At 39.3% G+C, this 13,978-nt stretch overlaps 2 protein-coding genes across 2 annotated transcripts; one reads left to right on the forward strand and one right to left on the reverse strand.

The window, feature by feature from the left end:
* Positions 1–1,998: 1,998 nt before the first annotated feature.
* kcnf1a (potassium voltage-gated channel, subfamily F, member 1a) lies at positions 1,999–4,012 on the reverse strand. Its single transcript, XM_017451964.3, has one exon. It carries the CDS (start codon positions 3,733–3,735, stop codon positions 2,284–2,286), a length of 1,452 nt encoding a protein of 483 aa, XP_017307453.1. The 5' UTR covers positions 3,736–4,012; the 3' UTR covers positions 1,999–2,283.
* Positions 4,013–7,496: 3,484 nt separating this feature from the next.
* Positions 7,497–13,917, forward strand: erh (ERH mRNA splicing and mitosis factor). Its single transcript, XM_017451951.3, has 4 exons — positions 7,497–7,614; positions 8,286–8,373; positions 8,494–8,614; positions 13,434–13,917. Exons 1-4 carry the CDS (start codon positions 7,612–7,614, stop codon positions 13,534–13,536), a joined length of 315 nt encoding a protein of 104 aa, XP_017307440.1. The 5' UTR covers positions 7,497–7,611; the 3' UTR covers positions 13,537–13,917.
* The last annotated feature ends 61 nt before the right edge of the window (positions 13,918–13,978 follow it).

The following is a 13,978-nucleotide window of genomic DNA, read 5'->3' on the forward strand; positions in this document are numbered from 1 at the left end:
ATCAGATCAACACTTAAATAGAACTTTTTCAACAGCATGAAGTTGGTTAAAAGATTTCACCCAGTAACATACTATGTTTTATGTTGTATTTTGTTTGAAGATCTAAAACTATTTAGTATGAGATATACACTAAAACAGAAGAACACAGGATGGGGGTGAATACTTTTACACAGCACTGTAGTAACTTTAAAACTTGTAGGGTCACTGCTGGAACTTCTAGATCAACACTTTAATTATTTTTTTTCTGATAGTGAAGTTAGTACATGTATGAAAGTAGATGTGTTTTCACATAGCCTAACTCCTATTCAGAATTCAGAAACTACATATGCTGGATCTATTTACAGAGACAAACAGAGTCGGAGGAGTTTGCTCTAGTGTGCAATCCTATCCTGATCCATGTGTAATTCAAACAGAGGAAGAGATTTGGTCTGAGTGTCCAGTGCATGATGCATGTTCTTCTTTTAGATCATGGCTTTAAGTGAGCAGTGGGTTTTATCTGCTGAAGTATGTGGGTCTGCTGTGTGTCTAGCTGAATGAAGAGTTCTAAAAAGGACTTATGTATGGAGAGCAAACTTATGCATGCAAATGTCTAAATGAATGCTTTAATCATACACAGTGTGTGTGTGTGTGTGTGTGTGTGTGTGTGTGTGTGTGTGTGAGTGTGTGTGTGTGTGTGTGTGTGTGTGTGCGTGTGCGTGTGTGTGCATGTGTGGTACAAGACTGAGGGGTGTGGGCTGATTGCAGGCTATTAAGAGTGTCTGTTCATCTGTCCACCCACGTACCAGCTCTGTGCCATATCTCAGACTCCAGGCATGAACAGACAAAGCAAACACACAAAGAAGTACACACACACACACACACACACACACACACACACACACTCATGCTCATTGCACATCCATACCATACATACATAGTCCAACATACATCACCCTCACTTGAGCTTTTTGCTTTACTCAACATCCACCCACCCACACACACACACACACACACACACACCTCCTTTTCCGCTCTTGTCTCACAGTACATGACAAATGGCTCACATACTGAGACACTCAAAGCACTGCTGCAGAATTTAAACCCACTCTCACAAACAACACACACACAGAGGTCACACATCTTAAATGCTCATAAAAACCTACCTTGAGTCTCACGTAGTCAAAGAGCCTGGCTGGAGCATGGATTAAATGCATTTAATCACATACAGTATACATTCAGCATTTAAGCTCAGCATTTAACGGATTTCTATTATTTATGATTTACTAAGATCTTAGCAAATTGCATCATACCATCTATAAATTATTGTTAGGACTCATTAAAGTGCTTAGTTATATAGGTCAAAAAGAGAAAAGGGTTGACTAGAAATGTTTTGTCCCCCAGGGAGAATGAATAGTCAAAGATGATTAGGTGCATGAAAAAAAAAATCTAACAAACTAATAGTCGAATAGTCATTCCTCAAAACATTCTTCACTTAAGGCATTTTTTACTGTTTGTGTAATATTTAGGGTTAAGCATACATGCTTTTCAGAAATTCACAAGCTGGTAAAGGTTTAAACACACAGTAAGTTATGTAAAATGTAGCATACTGTATAAATCTTATTTATATATAATATTCTGCTGTTATATGTTAGTATTTTAACTTTGCACTTTGTATTGTTAAAACCTTGAACTGAAGTGGACGTTGCTGGTAAAGTGGAATACTTATGTGTAATCTAAGCTTTTTTTAATAAGCAATTACATATATATATATATATATATATATATATATATATATATATATATATATAGGTTTTTCTTCACCCTTCTGTGAAGAAGATCCGGATAGTTACAATCCAGACCTTCTTCAAAGAAGGGTGAAGAAAAAGACGCTCAAGTGGGTCAATACTTCTGTAAATAAATGTACTTACATGACAGCAGAAGTGATTGATTTGCACCTTAAAGTGTCTTAGTTTTCACACAGCTTAGCATAAACGTGTAATAATTCTGTTGTACAACATCTCAGTGAATATCATAGATTCATTTGCTATTTTGTTGAACAGTATTTGACACTACAAGTTTGTTAAAACAAATAAAACATTTATCCTGGATTTATAAAGATTTTCAGTGGAAAAAATATTCCACCTGGCAGTTTGGCACGGCTTCATCAATGTATGAAAAATTTGCCTTATTTCTATGCAAGCAGTGATTACAGTAATAGCACATGAAAGAAAACTGTGGTCCAAATGCTCCATGAATACACTGATCTCTCTACGAATTTCAAAATGTAATGCTGCAGTATGTCCACTATTCATCTCTCTTTTTGCATTTTTGAAATGGTGTGCTCTGTCCATCGTCTTCAAATAATGGAATGTGGCCATCACTTTGTGAATTAAGATTGGCACTGTCCCACACCACTCGATCACCCATCAATTGACTTGAACTCTGGAATTCCAAACCAGCAGCATTCACAGGCTCTCCTTCCTTGGACCGCAGCTCCATAAGTTCTATCTCATGCTTAGCGGCGGTTTCAAGCACACGCTGCTTGCTGTAGAAGATGACAAAGTTGTTGATGATGGGGTGTATGGGCAGCGCAATGGCGATGACACCACACAGGAAGCTGACAGCAGCATTGCACCGGCCCAGTGTGGTCTTAGGGTAAATATCACCGTAACCCACTGTGGTCATGGTAATAATGGCCCACCAGAAGGACTGTGGAATGCTGGTGAACATGGTCTCTGGATGGCTCTGCTCCAACGTGTAGCCAAGTGCTGAGAATAGGAAGATGCCTATGCCCATGTACATGAGCAGCAGGCCAAGCTCCTTGCAGCTACTCCTGAGTGCGTAGGTGAGAGTCTGCAGGCCTGAGGAGTGGCGTGCCAGCTTGAGAACACGTGCCACACGCATTACACGGAGAGCCTGCACTGCCTGCTGCACGGTGGCCAGCTGCAACACAGCAGTGCCAAGGTATGACAGCAGCAGGAGCAAGTAGAAAGGTGCAATAGCCAGAAAGTCCACCACGTTCATAAAGGAGATTGCAAAATGTAACTTGCTGGGCGCTGCAGCTAACCGCAGCACATACTCCACCGTGAACCAAATGATGCAGGCTGTCTCTATGGCTTCCAGGCTTGGATTCTCAACCCGATTTCCATCATCATCTTGCTCATGCAGCTCAGGTACAGTGCCCACACACATCACCACAGATGAAAGGAGCACGAAGAGAAACGATAGAAGGGCAACAGTGCGTGCTGCCCAGGAAGACTCCGGTTTCTCCATGAGCCTCCACAGGAATGCCCTGCACTTTCCGCTCGAAGGGCTTCCCTCCATGTCGTCCAGAATGGCGCGGACCTTCTCTGCGATCTCAGACAGCTCGTCCTCTGCTTCCTTTAGATTGCTCTTGCAGCACTCGTCGAGCAGGTCCATGTCCACTCCCCAGAACTCCATCTCCTTGCTGAAGCGTACCGGGCACGTGCCCCTGGCCATGTGCACCTCGCCATATTGATACACCTCGGCGATGCATCTGAACGCATCTGGGTCGCGATCGAAGAAGAACTCTTGCGTCGCCGCGTCGTAGTCGTCGCAGAATCGCGAAAGATCGCACGAGCTCTCCGCGGCGCGCTCGGCGAGGTGCGAGAGGCGCGTGGCTGGGTAGCGCTCGAGCACGCTGGCGCACAGGACGTGTCTCGCGCCGCCCACGTTCACCACGATCTCCGCGTCTTCGCTCGACTCCGACCGCGTCCTCCTCGGTGTTGCCCACATCACGGCAACAACGAGAATGTGTCTTTTAGTTTTAAACTACTGCGAGTTTACGCATTTAGTACGGCGGAAACAAAAAGTAATAAATTATATAAACGGTACAACCGGCATGATTATGTAGTTACAGCATCACGAGCTCGCGTTTCGAGTGTACAGCAGCGCTAGTGCGGAGTGCACAGTGATCCCGCAGAAGTGTAGAGAAGAAAGAGAGCAACCAGTGAGGTGGAGAGAACTAACAGATGAGAGAGAGAGAGAGAGAGAGAGAGAGAGAGAGAGAGAGAGAGAGATCGCGAAAGGACGGGTTTCACTTTTAAGTTAATTATCTATTTTTAGTCTCTCTGACTACTTTACCATTGCAAAGGTTTAGAATATAAGTTTTTGGTTGCACCCGTTCCCATACCTTTGTACTTGTTTTCACATTCAACCATCAGATTGCAGTAGATTGACCTAATCCACCACCGCCGGCATTACTGCTATGGATTTAACCAGAGAATCGGTGCGCAATTACGCACATGGCACAACATCAACATTACAGGGGAAAAGTCTCCCTCTGGTGACAAACAGTTCGCGTGGTTGGTTTTGGGAGGATGCAGTTCTCAGATTTAATGAATGAATACTATGTACTGACCTGCATAAATGAATGGGTATATTTGCAAATAAATGTAATAAATAAATAAATAAATAAATAAATAAATAAATAAATAAACACATTAACATAAACACAATATAATAATATAATAATTTAAATCTAACATTAAATCTGTGTATTCCCCTGTGTTTATTTCCTCAATCATTTATTTCTGATAATTTTGGATTTCCTTAATCCTTTTCTTAATCTCAGTATTTATTTTCTAATTTATTTATTTTTGTATTTTCCTGACCTTACATTAATAAGTGGGATGTCAGTTAAACATGTCACAGTATTCTGGTTGATTGGTTGATATTAGCTCCTGCTGACTGAGTATACTATGAATGAAAGCAAATTTGAAAAAGAAAATACTAAAAGAAGCACATACATAAAAATATAAAAATACATACAGTAATAAAGAAATCCATAGACTAGATTCTCACTAATAAATTTAATTTTAAATGGGAGGGCTAAAATCTTATTGCTATTTAACTGTTGAGCAATGCATTATATCACAAGGTCTCTTCGATGTCACAATAAGAATAATGTGTGGCAAACTATTATAGACACTTTATAACAGATAGGTAGCTACTGTCCCCTTCAAAAGTACTGGGAGAGCAAGGTCAATTCAGTTGTTTTTGCTATACATTGAAGACATTTGGAGTTTCATATTCAAAAGGTGAATATGAGTTGATAGATCTGAATTTCAGCTTTCATTTCCTCATATTTACACACTGTAAAACCAGATAAGTTCATTTAACTCGAAAAATTTGATGAAACAAATAACCTCAAAATTTTTAAGTTAATAAATCAATTTCTTTAAGCCAAATACACTGAAATATAGCAAGTCTGAGTTAAATTTTTGTTATATTTAAGTGTATTTGGCTTAAAGAAATTGATTTATCAACTTAAAAATTTTGAGGTAATTAGTTTCCTTAAATTTTTTGAGTTAAATGAACTTATCCGGTTTTACAGTGCATCTAGATGTGTTAAACAACTTAGAACATGGCACCTTTAGTTTGAACCCAACCATTTTTCAAGTGATCAAAAATACTGGAACATGTGACTGACAGGTTTTTCTTGTTGCCCAGGTGTGTCCTGTTTAATTGTTTAAAGAACAATTAATTGGTCTTTATCCTGGTTAATTGATTAAAGAATTAATAGCTCTGAATGTCTCCTCTTGGTTTGAGTCCTGGGTTTCACCTGTGAAGACTGCATTTGTTGTTAAAAAGAATAAACCAACATGAAGATCAGAGAGCTGCTTATGGGAGAAATTTTTAGGCTATAAGAAGATTGCCAAGACCCTGACACTGAGCTGCAGCATGGTGGCCAAGACCATACAGTGGTTTAACAGGACAGGTTCCACTCAGAACAGGCCTCACCATGGTCGACCAAAGAAGTTGAGTGCACGTGCTCAGCATCATATCCAGAGGTTGTCTTTGGGAAATAGACGTATGAATGCTGCCAGCATTGCTGCAGAGGTTGAAGGGGTGGGGGGTCAGCCTGTCAGTGCTCAGATCATACGCCGCACACTGCATCAAATTGGTCTGCATGGCTGTCGTCCCAGAAGGAAGCCTCTTCTAAAGATGATGCACAAGAAAGCCTGCAAACAGTTTGCTGAAGACAAGCAGACTAAGGACATGGATTACTGGAACCATGTCCTGTGGTCTGATGAGACCAAGATAAACTTATTTGGTTCAGATGGTGTCAAGCGTGTGTGGCGGCAACCAGGTGAGGAGTACAAAGACAAGTGTGTCTTGCCTACAGTCAAGCATGGTGGTGGGAGTGTCATGGTCTGGGGCTGCATGAGTGCTGCCGGCATTGGGGAGCTATAGTTCATTGAGGGAACCATGAATGCCAACATGTACTGTGACATACTGAAGAAGAGCATGATCAGTATGCAGTATTCCAGCATGATAACGACCCCAAACACACCTCCAAGACGACCACTGCCTTGCTAAAGAAGCTGAGGGTGAAGGTGATGGACTGGCCAAGTGTGTCTTCAGAACTAAACCCTATTGAGCATCTGTGGAGCATCTTCAAATGGAAGATGGAGGAGCACAAGGCCTCTAACATCCACCAGCTCCGTGATGTTGTCATGGAGGAGTGGAAGAGGACTCCAGTGGCAACCTGTGAAGCTCTGGTGAACTCCATGCCCAAGAGACTTAAGTCAGCGCTGGAAAATAATGGTGGCCACACAAAATATTGACACTTTGAGCCCAATTTGCACATTTTCACTTAGGGGTGTACTCACTTTTGTTGCCAGCAGTTTAGACATTAGTGCCTGTGTGTTGAGTTATTTTGAGGGGACAGCAAATTTACACTGTTACACAAGCTGTACACTCACTACTTTACATTGTAGCAAAGTGTCATTTCTTCAGTGCTGTCACATGAAAAGATATAATCAAATATTTACAAAAATGTGAGGGGTGTACTCACTTTTGTGAGATACTGTATATATATATATATATCTTACATTTGTGGCGCATACGCTATCAGTTTGATTTTTTTGAAAGACTTTATCAGGACACAGTTTTTTCTCTGCCCCCAAATTCACCCTTATACTGTAATGATTCCCTGGCTTTAGTCCCAGCCTGATTCTCATCTTCTGGAAGTCTTATCTTGTACTTTGTCATTGGTTTGCCAGCTTCCAAAAGATTGGAAACACAGTTTCAGTGAATGTCTAACTGTGAATTTATAGGTGTACAGAGAAAATACAGGGTTCTTCTAACGCAGTACACAGGAAATACAGAGACACAGAAAAACACCTACTGTGCAGTAAAACAGGGGATTCTTCTACACACACTGACACTATAGTCTGATTAGAATGTATTTTACAGTTTTAGATTACGCTTCTAAGTTTTAATTCTAAATGTTAGTTACACATATTGATTACACTTGATCAACATATTCTATGTTAAGCATGTTTATAACCATAGTAAATTTTCCTCAGGGAAGCTATAATCCCATATATCTTGAGTTGTGGTATTTTCTTTCATTTAAAAAAAATATTTAAAGTGGTAAATAGTAAGTAAAGTGGTAAATAGTAACTAGTGGTGACAATCTCTCTTCGTCTTTTGATATTCTTTTCTGATTGCGAGGCTGATCGTGGCCTTTATTTTGAAAACAGGTTCAAACCATTGTCGACGGAAGTAGACTTTTGTTTTGTTCATGCCTTCGCAGCTGTTGTAGAAAAGAGCTTCAAGCGCTAACAGCAGTCTCACTTGTCTTCGCTACTTTTAGGTCTAAACATGGTACGTAGTCAGGCCGCATTACAGTTTTATTTTGATATTGAATAGTGTGTATGTAGTTGTTATCTGTCCTGTCAGTTGCTAATAAGGTATGCTGTTTCATCAGAGCACTTTAGCTAGCTACCATGTAATCTATTAGCATCGTGCCTTCGTCGTCACGAATCGACAAACCGCTAACGAGCTTTAAGGAAAGATCAGTTTGGAGAACATCATTGGGAACATCATGATATTTTAAATGTCGTTAAACATGAGAAGTAACCAAAATTTATGTACTAGCTAGGTATCCTAGTTAAGTTGCTAACTAGTTTGTAAAGCGCATTAGCTCCCGAGCTGGCTAACAAACAGCCCGAGTCCCAGGCTGAATCCCAAATGGCTTCCTACTCACTTTCTACGCGCACTACTTCCGGTATCAAGTAATGAGATATATATATATATATATATATATATATATATATATATATATATATATATATATATATATATATATATATTGCACATCTTTTAATAAGATTTCATAGGAATATGGGATTCACCATGTGTAATATTTTATGAACGGTACTATCATGGCGGTAAAATAACCATAATGTTTTAATAACTCCCTCATTTATCCAGAGCAGACGTTTTCAATTGAGTTCATTTACTACAGGGTTTTAATGATTGTGTCTGTGTTTTAGTCTCACACAATTCTGCTGGTTCAGCCGACCAAAAGACCAGAGGGAAGAACGTATGCTGATTATGAATCTGTGAATGAGTGCATGGAGGGTAAGTAAAAACAGTTAACGTAAGTGCATCTCTAAATGTGGTTCTGTTAATTGAAAACCAAAAAAAATCTTCTCGTCCTGGTGTTTTTTTTTTATTTTATTTTTTAAATTTTTTATAAAGGAGTGTGTAAGATGTACGAGGAGCATCTGAAAAGAATGAACCCCAACAGCCCGTCCATCACGTACGACATCAGCCAGCTGTTTGATTTCATTGATGACCTGGCTGACCTCAGCTGTTTAGTGTAAGTATCTGTGTAAAAGAAATCAGGAAGCCATGGCTGTACCAGGTCCTTATTCGAGGCTTAATGTTAGAATTGATTTTGGCATTTTGATTTCTGTTGCTAAAGTACACTATATTGCCAAAAGTATGTGCACACCTGACCATCACAGAACATGTTCTTGTTGAACATCCCATTCCAGATTTATTCCCCCTTTGCTGTTATAATAAGCTCCACTCTTCTGTGAAGTCCTTCCATTAGATTTTGGAGTGTGTGCATGGGGATTTGTGTTTGTTAGTGAGGTCAGTCGCCGATGATGTGTGAGGAGGCTCCAGTTCATCCCAAAGGAGTTCAATGGGGTTGAGGTCAGGGCTCTGTGCAAGACACTGAAGTTCCTCCACTCCAGCCTTAACACACCATGTCTTCATGGAGCTCACTTTGTGCACAGGGGCATTGTCATGCTGGGACAGGTTTGGGGTTCATAGTTTGAAATTGTTAGGCTACAGCATACGAAGACATTCTATAAAACTGCGTCCATTAAACTTTGTGGGAACATTTTTGAGAAGACCCACATTTGGGTGTGGTGGTCAGGAGATGGTCAACTTTTTGGCCATATAGTGTATTTTATTTTGTGGTGCGGGGGCACATAATTTCACTACTTCTCTCTTTACGTCAGTCATTTGTGTGTTTTCTCTTTTGGTAAGCTGTAACACTGCTACATGTGCCAATCTTTTATTATTATTTTTATTGTCTGTTACTAATCATTACTGCAAGTTAGCTGGTAAGTGCAAGTGGTAGTTTGAGCAATCTTGAGGTGTTTCTGAGACTTCATAGACCAGAGGTACATGTTGGTGCTAGACAACACATTTGCACAGCACTCATTGACAAAAAACATGGTGTACAGCTGTGGTTATCAGATTTAGTTATTACATGACCGATTTTTTTCTACCTCTTTTAAATATTTGTGAAAACGAGCAATGTTGCCAATTTGTATTGTACTTAAATCAGACATTTTGTAGTTGCTTGAATTATAGTATCTTCCCAGGAAACACTAATTCAGCTCAAACAAGGCTTCAAGCAGGGATTGTATTCTACCTCACTTGTAAGATATTGTGGATAAGTTCCACATCACTGCCTTTCTTACACTTTTCTGGCAACGATCTTCAGAATTTCATTTCACTGCACTTTGTACCTGCTACAAATGTGCATGTGACAAAGAAACCTCAAATCTTGAATGTTAAAAGCTGAAATCCGTTGGGTTGTTCTCATGTCCATGTACAACGTCTTCCGTGTACCCGTTTTCTGACAATTTATTATTATTATTATTATTTTTAAAAGAGTAAAACTGTTACTTGGTTGAAAAAAGTTCAAGGAATACAGTCTTTTAAAAGTTATTGAAGAGTTTAGTTTGAAGCAGTGATTAGTTATTACATCTTGTGTTTTTGCTTATGGACTATGGAAAATGGTCTAGAATGTCAGGTTGTCGCTTTCTGTGAAAGAGATGCATTTATTGAAGAGATGTACCAATCTGTCTAGCTAATAGTAGAGGTCTGGTTTAAATGACCGTGGACTCCCATTCAGGTTAATACAGTTGGGGAAATAAGTATTGGACGTGTCAACATTTTTTTTCAGTAAATATATTTCCAATGAGGCTATTCACATGAAATTTTCACCAGACATCAGCATCAACTCAAGAGATCTGGAAATATAAAGAATTCACAACATTAAAGTCCATAAATAAAGTTGTGTAATAAAGTGGAATGACAGGAAAAAAGTATTGAACACTAAGAAAAGGCAGTTCTCCAAGGTAAGGCAAGGAACCAGCTGAAATCTGTAAGTAATTATACCTCTTATCTGTGCAAATTAATCAGCTGGGTTAGTAAATTGATGGTCTATAAAAAGCCTTTTTATTACCAAAGTGTCACACAAGAAACCTCTCATAATGGGTGAAAGCAAAGAGCTCTCCCAAGACCTTTGCAACTTTATTGTTGCAAAACATATTGATGGAATTGGATACAGACGTATTTCAAAACTTCTGAATCCTTCAGTAAGCACCGTTGGGTCCATTTTCCGCAAGTGGAGCCAACATCACTCCGTCATCAACCAGCCACGCATAGGTGCTCCTCACGAGATTTCTGACCAGGGAGTGAGAAGAGTAGCCCAAGAGTCAAGGACCACTCCAGCTCCAGAAACACTTGGAGGCAGCAGGTACCATCGTCATAGAAAAAACAATAGGCAATGCACTCCACTGCTCACACTCAACCTGCAAGACTCCATTACTAAAGAAAAGGCATGTCGAAACTCGTTTAAAGTTTGCTACAACTCATTTGGACAAACCTATGAAGTACTGGGAGGGTGTAGTCTGGTCAGATGAGGGCAAAATTGAACTTGTTGGCTGTCAGACTACACACCATGTTTGGAGAAGAAATGGTACTGCACATCAGCTTAAAAACACTATACCAACAGTGAAGTTTGGAGGTGGAAGCATCATGGGGTAGGGTTGTTCAGAGCATACAGCAAAGGAAACTCTCCGTTGGTTTTAGAGGAAAAAAATCAAGGTGTTAGAATAGCCCAGTCAATCACCTGACCTGAATCCAGTTGAACAAGATTTAAAGACAATATGTTTAGAAGAATGGGCTAAAAATCACATCTGAATACTGCAGCTAATTAATTTCTTCATACAGGAAACGTCTCGAAGCTGTCATTACGAACAAAGGCTTCTCCACTAAGTATTAAATAAATTTCAGTTGGCGTGTTCAATACTTTTTTCCTGTGTCATTCCACTTTATTACACATAATTTATGGACTTTAATGTTGTGAATTCTTTGGATTTCTTTAGTTAATTCTGATGTCTGGTGAAAATTTTCGTGTGAATAGCCTCATTAGAAATATATTTACTGAAAAAAATAAATAAAAATTTGACGCGTCCAATACTTATTTCCCCCACTATAAGTGGGGTGTAGTTATATTGGGGGGGAATCAACAACGGAGTGGTGTGATGCGGATGAACATGAAGTGGAGTACCTGTTACCACCCTAAAATTTATTATTTTCCTCAAGTGTTTGATTCCTCTTACACCACAGCTGTTTGCCAGTGATTGCATTTTTATTTTATCAGCTGAAGAATGATGCATCATTCTCTAACCTTTTTTAGTCACATATAGTAATGTAGAATGTCAGTGTATTTGATATTATCGTGTATGTTGCAGAAGCTATAGCATTTGTACCCTCTTTCCTAGTCACACCAGCCTGTCTTCTATTTCATGAAATTAATAAGTATTGGAACAGCAAGGCCAGTTCTTTTTTGTGCTATACACAGAAGACATTTGAGTTTCAGATCAAAAGGTGAATATTTAATTTACTGATACTCGAATCTAGATGTGTTAAACAACTTGGAACATGGAACTTTTGGTGGCAGAGCACCCAATTTTTAGTCATGCAAAAGTATTGTTTTAAAGTAAATGACACTTAATATTTGACTACATATCCCTTGCTTGCAATAACTGCATCAAATGCATTCTTGCAAATTCTTACAAATGCATTGTGATGTTTTCCAGGCTTGTAGTGCTGCTTTTTTCAGTTGTTTGTTTTGAGGAGTTTCTCCTCTTCAGGAGGTGAAATGCTGCTCAATTGGGTTAAGGTCTGGTGATTGACTTGGTCAGTCTAAAACCTTCTACACCCCCCCAGCCCTTTGTTGAGTTGGCAGTGTGTTTTGTCATTGTCTTGTTGCATGATGAAGTTCCTCCCAATTAGTTGGGATGCATTTCTCTGTAAATTGTCAGACAAAATGTTCCTGTAAACTTCTGAATTTATTCTGCTGCTACCATCATGAGTTACGTCACCAATAAAAATTAGTGAGCCTGTTCCAGAAGCAGCCATGCAAGCCCAAGCTACCTCCACCACACATGACCAATGAGCTCGTATGTTTTGTGTCATGAGCAGATCCTTTCTTTCTCCACACTTTGGTCTTTTTGAGGTTAATCTTGGTTCCAGAACATCTGTGTTTCTTTGTGAATTCCAATCTTCTGACTCTTAATTCTGATGAGTGTTTGCATCTTGTGGTGTGGCCTCTCGAACTCTCCTTCGAATGGTGGATTTTGATGACTTCACCCCTGCCCTGTCGAAAGTTGATATCACAGATTCGTTGCTGGGTTTTTTATTTATTTATTTATTTATTTATTTATTTATTTATTTATTTATTTTTTTTGGATGTTTCCTTGGCCAACCTGTTCATTCCTGGTTGTTAGTTCATCAATGGTTTATTTCTTTTGTATTTCAAATTGTTGTATTGGCTATGGCCAATGCTTGTGCACTGGCTCTGGGAGATTTTCCCTCTTTTCTCAGCTTCAGAATGGCTTGCTTTTCTTCCATAGAGTGCTCTCTGGAGTTCATGTTGGTTCACAGGTGAAACCCAAGAGTAGACATTCAGAACTATTAATTGTTTAAACAACCAACCCAACAGAGCACACCTGGATGACAAGAAACACCTGTCAGTCACATGTTCAGTTTTTTTTTTTATTCACTTGAAAAATAGGTGGGTTCAAACAAAAGGTGCCATGTTCTAAGTTGTTTAACACATCTACATGAAAATATCAGGAAATGACGGCTGAAATTCTGATCTATTGTCTCATTCATCTTTTGATCTCAAACCCAAATGTCCAAAAACAAAAATATTGGCCTTGGTGTTCAAATACTTTTGCAGGGGACCATATACCTGTGATTTAAATGATAACCACCACTACTGTCCGATTTTGAGAATTATTCATCATTTAACCAATCAGAACATACTTGAGACATAATTCATGTGTATATAAAAACTTGTGAATGTCTTCTGTTTTGTACAGGTACCGGGCTGACACACAGACCTACCAGCCGTACAACAAAGACTGGATCAAAGAGAAGATCTATGTTCTGCTGAGACGCCAGGCCCAGCAAGCGGGGAAATAAATTGAATTAAACATTATTGTGGGCTGCACTGATTTTTAAACCCCCCCCCCCCCCCCCCCCCTTGATTGGAGCTACAGTGGGCAAGCTAGCTAGAGCCAGCCACGCGTTCAGACTCCCCTTGTTTGTAACCATTAAAACATAAAATGTATAATTTTTTTTCTCCCCCTCATGTTTGTTTCAGAATTAAGCCACAAGGTTATGAAAGTGGTTTAAATGACAGCTTATTGTGTTCCCACGTGTTCAGTTTTGATGTGAGTTTTTGTTGTAATCTTATGCCTTTATCCAGTTTTATAAAATGGTGGTAACTATGTTAGCTGATTTTGCTTTTGATCAGCTTTGTATTTTTTTTGTCATTTAGTACAATAAACAACTTGATTTAAATTAACTGTGGTGTTTTTATTCTTGATCTGCACGACAGAGCAGAGGATCCTGTAAGTGTCTG

This window comes from Ictalurus punctatus, chromosome 2 (assembly GCF_001660625.3).
Source record: "Ictalurus punctatus breed USDA103 chromosome 2, Coco_2.0, whole genome shotgun sequence".
Classification (NCBI taxonomy): Eukaryota; Metazoa; Chordata; class Actinopteri; order Siluriformes; family Ictaluridae; genus Ictalurus; species Ictalurus punctatus.

Coding starts and splice junctions, on each gene's coding strand:
- kcnf1a (XM_017451964.3), bottom strand. CDS start 3,735: ATGTGGGCAACACCGAGGAGGACGCGGTCGGAGTCGAGCGAAGACGCG.
- erh (XM_017451951.3), top strand. Junction 8,374..8,493: donor TGTGAATGAGTGCATGGAGG/GTAAGTAAAAAC, acceptor TTTTTTATAAAG/GAGTGTGTAAGATGTACGAG. Junction 8,615..13,433: donor GCTGACCTCAGCTGTTTAGT/GTAAGTATCTGT, acceptor TGTTTTGTACAG/GTACCGGGCTGACACACAGA.